At 41.6% G+C, this 7,126-nt stretch overlaps 1 protein-coding gene across 5 annotated transcripts in view; it reads right to left on the bottom strand.

Moving 5' to 3' along the window:
* Positions 1–7,126, bottom strand: part of tanc1b (tetratricopeptide repeat, ankyrin repeat and coiled-coil containing 1b) — a 123,520-nt gene that overhangs the window by 33,614 nt on the left and 82,780 nt on the right. For all 5 annotated transcript variants that reach the window (XM_005918228.3, XM_005918226.3, XM_005918227.3 and 2 more), the window contains 4 exons: positions 4,820–5,427; positions 2,623–2,731; positions 2,263–2,385; positions 815–1,051 (listed from right to left, as the gene is read on the bottom strand). In XM_005918228.3, the coding sequence (XP_005918290.1) occupies positions 815–1,051; positions 2,263–2,385; positions 2,623–2,731; positions 4,820–5,427 (1,077 nt within the window). The remainder of the gene's footprint in view (positions 1–814; positions 1,052–2,262; positions 2,386–2,622; positions 2,732–4,819; positions 5,428–7,126) is intronic.

The raw sequence follows: 7,126 nt of genomic DNA, 5'->3' as shown, positions 1-7,126 counted from the left end.
GGAACTTCAGTAGCACAAAAAGTGGCTATTCTCTGTGCCCATATGGATCAGTCCCTCTTATTACCATTATTCCCTTAAGCCTCAAGTTGTCTAGTTAAGTATCAGACTAACGTTTAAAGCTTTTACTTGAGTGAAGTAACTCACATTACTGCTACTGCTAAGTAATGTTAGCTACGTTTACAGCATATTCCATAAATCACCATGCCATAACTAACTACTGTACTATCACACTCAGTGCATTTCTCCAGCACGTTTGATAGCTAGCAAAATAATAATAATAGTTTTAAAATTAGCATGTGTTATGTACACATACTCTAAAATGATTTACTAGGACTCACCTGTCATGTGACTCAGAGTGCAAATTCCACCAGTGTCGTTTTCCATCAAACACTCATTAAAACAGCAACGTCAAGTTAGTGCACTCATCCCCGGGGGGAGGGCGGGGTCACACATTGAAACAGACTGGCATGCAGAGGTGCAAGGCACACCAGATGGAGAAATTTTGCTTTCACACTTTGTGACTCATTTTATTTTTCTATCTGATAAGAAGACTATTCGGTCAGTTATTTGTGGTGAATGAAATATGGTTTCAACCACGTTTAAGCACCACATCTAAAATTCAAGCACTATTCAAACCCTGAAAAGACAATATTTAAATTCAAGCCTTTTTTAATGATTTCAAGCATCCATACAAACCCTGCATATGAAAAAGCCAGATATCCAGAAAGATGGCCAAATGAAACCAAATGTCTATGATCACAAGAAAACTACATCAGTAGAGTTGTCAAGTAGTCACAATATGAAAAGTCCTCACCTTAGCCTCCTTTTTACAGAGCAGCATGACTTGTCCCAAGTGTCCTGCAGCAGCTGAGAAGCAGAGGGGGCTCATGCCGTTTTCTGAAACAACATCCACGCTGGCGCCGAACTCGAGCAGCAGTGAGACAATTTCCTGGTGACCGAGGTGACACTGGACGCAAAGCACTGGTGCGTTGTTCAGGACTTCTGTGCGGTAATTCACGTTTGCCCCTCCCAGCATCAGGAGACGGCTTACCTGATCATACAAGCAAAAAATAATAATAAAAAATGCAGAAAGCATCCACGTTTGAATATTTATTTCAAGGTCTTTGCAAAGAAGTGAATTTTTTATCACATGTACTTAAAGGCGAAAGAAATCTGAATTAAAAATAAATGTTATTCTCTTAAGAAGAGATGACTGTTTAACTATTTTACTCTTTATTGGCTAAATTATACACTTAAAAATGTGAACTACCACCCATGTTTGAGCAGCAGAATTGTTTCCATTACTCATTTTATGGCTCATACAGAGATCAAACTTCTTATTCTCATCTTCAGATTTTTCAGACGGCAAATGAAACGGCCACATTCTAGCGAATGCAATTATCAAGTGTGGTATTCGCTTTCATTACGAGTAAATCAATAATAAAGGCCTAGTCAAACAAAACCAAAGAGTGAAATGAGTGTTTGACGACAGGAGATGAAAGTGTGTGTTATTTTCTGGATCCTCTGTAGCATAATTAACCCCCCCACCCCACCCCTCCCCCAGAGGAGAGAATAAGGTCATTTTGTAAATGTCTGTTTGACTAATACTACACATTTATACAATAACTCACAAACAGACACCAGGTGATGGAACGCCCTCTGAAACAATAACACTAACGGCAAAGAAGTACGGAGGATAATTTTTCTTCGAGCCAGAATGCATCATGCTGGCAGAACAGCCTTTCCAGGAAAGGCCAAATGATTATCGCCCTTCGAAACACGACTGAAAAGCAGTACACAGGAAGTTGGCTCGTGCGCGAAGCTTATTAACATTTACCTGTCAAATTATAATTGGACACATTAACAATATAAAAGGACAGAGGTTAATAATAAAACATTCTCTGCGTGGAGCAACATTCGGGGATTAAAAGTGTAACTAAAATCTAAAGAAAGTTGCAGTTATTTCTGAGATGCATTTGCTTTAAAATGACCTAAACAGTGTATATGATTATATTACTCCAATGTAACAAAAGGGTTATGAAAATGCTGAAAATTGGATACATATACTGTGTGTTTAATATATAGTGTTTAAAGGTTTCCTATATCCCCTCAAGAAGCTTCTACTTTGCATTTCAACAAAAGCAACCTGTTGCATTTAGGCATTTCAGGTTATCAATAATGTGTTTTTTTCATCGTTAGCTAATAAGCCGATTGTTCTGCATTCAACAGACGCGCAGGAGCAAACCTGAAGCAAAGGCTTACCTTGACATTAGGTGTGTAGAGGTTCCTCAGGGAGGCCAGGGCTGCAGAAAGGCCGTCAGTGCTGCAGTTTATCCACAGAGCCTGAAGGACACTGGATGACACGCCTGTCTTCTTGCTCAGACCCTGCACGCACGCCGATGCATAAATGCATGAGTAAATACACAAACACACATATGTAAAAACCAGCGAATCTGAGGGGCATAAGCTGTCAATGTTGCTTTCCACATCCCACGGCTTATCCTCTGGTGAACCATTGTCACAGTGCATAAATCAAGAGAAAGTGAACACCAAGAAATTCCTGCAAGGGATGGATTTCAAAAAAAGATGAATGCATAGACCACGTAGGTTCCACATCTATACCTTGAAGATGTGTGCTTTGAGTATGTGGTGTCCCAGCTCCATTGTCTGCTGCCGATTCAGTTTCCCCTCTTGGCGCGATAACATGAAAGCCATGAGAGCGTGACCGGTCCTGGGTTAGAAAACAAGGGAACAGATAGGATACTCAGTCGTCAACAGTAGGAATGATTGTTCCTCTGCTTCAAACGACATGAAAGTACTGATTCATTCTGCTGATGACGAGGAGCCTGGCACTGTCATGGAGAACTATTGTATTCTGGAGCTAGTGTGAATAAGCTAAAAATGTTTGGCAATGACCCTCTGAACAACAGGGGGGAAGAGTGTCACTGAGGCACTAATTAATGCAGAACTTCATTAAAAAGGCATGCATGATTGCGAATCCCTTTGATCTGGATAAAAATCCTCTCTAGTTGTGCCCAGGCACAAACAGAGAGGCAGTGCAGGAGGCTTTTGTCTCTCTGTGCATCTCCTGCGCCAGACTACAAGCCTTTGTTTTTTTAATGATGGAGCTGGAAGGCTGTGAATGACCAGAATACGAAGCTCAACTCTCGTCCGTTTGGAGGCATCGCCGTGTGAGCAGAGGTGAGCAACAGGAAGGAAAAAAGTGACATCATTCAATTTATGAAGTGTGAATGACTGAAATCTCTCATTTGCGTGTGGCTCCAGCATTTCAATTAGGTAAACACCGCAAGTACTGCTAAAAGAGATAAGCCTGCCTCGCATTGCAACATGCAATATCTGCAAAATGCATAGGTCAGTACCCCCCCTCCCTCACAAAAAGCACTATTTATTAAAACAGGGCAAATCAGTGTGAGGCTGCAAGACAACAAAAAAAAAAAAGCACTGATCAGGAGTCAAAAGTTGTGCGGGTGATCTACTAACAAAGCACAAATTCATGAGCACAGACGCAGCAGTTCATTTTACCGATGACCAATGCAAGCTGCCAACAGCAGCGCAAATTAGTGGGTTGCAAACAAGCAGATGAGGGAGCGAGTAATCCACTAACAACGCTGGTGCGGCTTGTTATTTGAAATTTGACAATTATAATGCGGTACCAGCACATGTGAACAATTCAGACCGGGGAGAGGCAGTGGAAGGAGAATCGATGTGTTTGATATGAAGGTGAAGTCTGCAGTCAGGCATCTGAACTCGGATGAATCCCGACAGCTCCAAAAGAGCACAAGATTTATCTGCAGAGGTGCTGCTTTATTACAAACAGCTTCACTGTATCAAAGGTGCATTCTGAGATGACCTTTTGAATGTGCTGTACGTCGCAACCAGGCCTTGTGCTAATGAATTTAGTGCTGTGATGTGTCTGTAAATGCTCACATCATCACATCACTTTACACTCAATTTTTTTTCTGCATGCCGTGTGTATTTTTTCCGAGACAAAGGAAAGACTTTGGCATGCAACAAGCTGACACCAACAAACAGGACTTCAGGGAGTCTAATGTTTCTGCAAAATCTCAAATTACATTCAGTGAAGCCTGAATGTCATTGTTGCAAGATTCGAGCATTAATCTAACATGCTTCACTTCCACAGCTGTATTTTCACATTCTCACAAATGTTATGCAATGGAGTCATTATGCAAGAGAAGACGACTCGAAGAAGTGAAACAGCCTGCTTGAAATCTGATCTATGATGTTGCAGGGCTGCGTATGCAAACTGCTGACTAAAGGGGTTTATTTACAAATGGAAGCTTTGGTGCAGTCTGCAGTGTTTATTATGGACCGATTTCTGCGCAGATATGTGAAGAAAAACACTGAATTACTGCCTCTAATACATCCAGAGCCAGCTATTCTCCCCTTCTGCAGACATATCCCACGTTAAATTCTGCTCTCCTGCATTAAAATTGAGGACCGGAAATAAGCAGGACACTGCTTTAAACATTTTAGGTAAGAACTTTGTGACAACCGACAGGATGGACACCAAATTTAGGCATGATTAAAGCTGTCAGAGACCTAAAACAACTAATTCAGAAGCACTCTGAGATACAAAACTTCATTCACATGAAGACACGTTTATCATATTATTCTGCAGCATTAGTTGTACTTTTCTTACTGTCCTACATGCCTATTTGTGCAATTCAAGAACCTTTTCTAAATGCATTACTGAAACATACGCAAACTCTAAATGCATTACAGAAGCCTGCAAACCAAATTGAGAGCTGCGAAGTTATTGCATTAGCAGAAAACTGACCTGGGGTCACAAAGGAAGTCTGTACTCTCTCCATCAGCTCTCCACACCAGCCACTCTCTGAAGGAAGGGTGACAAAACATGCGCGTCTTGTCCCTCCGTTTGATGAGAAAGCACGAGAGCAGCTCCATGCGTTGCTGAAAGTCCTCCCATTGTAGCTCCCCCTGGACGAACCCCGCGTTGATGGCGTTGAACAGCTGCTCGTCAGTCAGGGGGTGCAGCGAGGCGAGCGATACGTTGAGGATCGGCAATGAGCGCTCAAAGGCTGAATTGGTCATGAATTTCATGTTACACTGTAACTGGTACAGTTCTGCCAGTGAAACAGGCACGACTTTGTAACTGGCACTTTTGATCACGAGGTGGCCTCTTTCAAACAGATCCAGGGTGAGTTTGAGATACAGGTAGGACCCTTGGCTGCGGGAGATCAGGTGGCTACTTAGCTTGCCGACTGTGATAGGATCGGCCTTGCCGTTCAGGCTAATATTGTTCATGATGTCCTTGCTGCCGTTGATACGATACTGGATATATGCGTTGAGGTCATTGCTGATCTCTTTGTTGTCAGAAAAGTCATCCAAGGAGATTTTGGAGAAGGGCAGGAGGCTGGTGATCTCCTATTGAAGACAAGATAAAGACAGAGCGTGACATAAAAACATACATCTGAGCTTCAATGTACTATTAAAGTGTCAATGCATGAAAAAAAGTAATTTGGTGCAGTGTTTGCATTACAGACACAGCTGTATTACTCAATACCACAGCCAATAAATAAATAATTTAATTAATTAAAAGCAAAAATATTCTTTGCATCCTGAGCTGCCATTAAGAAAAACAAAATCTGCCTGTGCACGTGTATTATCAGAGGAGTTTCTTTGAGCAGTGGGGAAGCAAGCATGCTGAGCTATCAGGCCAAAGCAGACACTTGTTACTGTTCGAAATGTGGCTGTGAGGAAAACAGGAGTGGGGAAACTGAGTATTAAGAGGCAGGGGATGGATGGGATGGTAGCTAGCGGGCAAGCAGAGGTCTGAACTAGGGCTCACATTTCAATCTGTGTCCCAGGGGTTGGAGAAATCAATGCACCTTAATCCTCCAATCCTCTGCCTGTCTGAGGCTAGAGAAACATTGCCTCCGCAAGATAACATTTTTCCTCTCCCTCATCATGAGAAGGCAGCGCAAACAGACAAACACACACAAGCACATGTATGCACACGCTCAATAAAACATACCGAACATAATCCACAAGATTGGGGGGAGGGGGTGCAAACAACACCTCAGAGATTGTCCAGATATTAGTCTAGCAGGCAAGGGCCAATATATCGAACCCTTCCTCCGAGGTGAGATGCTATTTGTCTGTTCAAAGCGCAAAACAATAGCGTGACAATTTCATCTCTATGCACAACTTGGATTCTGTCTGCAAATAAGAAACATTTCATGCCTTCATATTTTCTTGTCTCAACAATGCTATCTTGATTATTCTTCCATGATTCATTTTTGCTATGCCCCGAGTTAGTCGGGCAGTAAAGCAGATAAGCTTTATTTATTCACTGAGGGGTTTTTTGCAAGAGACACCTGAGTACAAGCGACAAGTACAAATGTACACGCATAATATTACAAGTATGAAATGATAATGCTTTAAAGTCGATCATTTAGTGCTTCCAATTTCAAGCTAAATTGCAGCTTATACAAACACTAAGCTGCAGAGTTTCTGAACTTGTAGCCGAAAGCTAAGATAGCAAAGCCATACACACACAGACGCAGGTTTACTGATGGCTTTTGCATATTAATGATGGCCAAATGGTTCAGATAACTTACAAAGCCGAATGTAACCACTGTCTGCACTGAATGGCAATGCTGCTGACTGCTGTGTCCAGAGCTTTAATGTTAGGGGAAACGGTATGAGAATACAGCATGGAGCGTACAGTTTGTGCTTTTGATCTTTTGTAGGAACTTGCTCTAAAAACTTTTGAAGGAAGTAGGAACCATCATCATTAGCTCATATTTCAGTTTCAAGAACCTTTGAGTAATGCAAGTGTATGATCATTATAGTCTATTGCATGGAGCAGGACTGACAACCATCATGTCCAAACAACATTTTATATACATTTTCTTTATTTACTGTATTTATTTCTCTATTTATTTTATTTTGAATGCTGTGCATGGTCCAGTTATCGTAGAATATCTTCAGTTTATCATTAATTCTGTTATTAAGCATGGTGCTGTCGTTATGTGTCATGGCATGTGGTTGTACGCAGCCCTGTTTGTTCATTGTTTTCATTTTGAATTCTGCTTTTGTAATATTTCTCATCACGTCCCAC

This window comes from Haplochromis burtoni, unplaced genomic scaffold, assembly GCF_018398535.1.
Source record: "Haplochromis burtoni strain Fernald_Lab_line unplaced genomic scaffold, NCSU_Asbu1 Contig_29, whole genome shotgun sequence".
In the NCBI taxonomy this organism is placed as follows: domain Eukaryota; kingdom Metazoa; phylum Chordata; class Actinopteri; order Cichliformes; family Cichlidae; genus Haplochromis; species Haplochromis burtoni.
The sequence above is the reverse complement of the archived record's forward strand: the minus strand, read 5'-3'. Positions and strand labels throughout refer to the sequence as shown.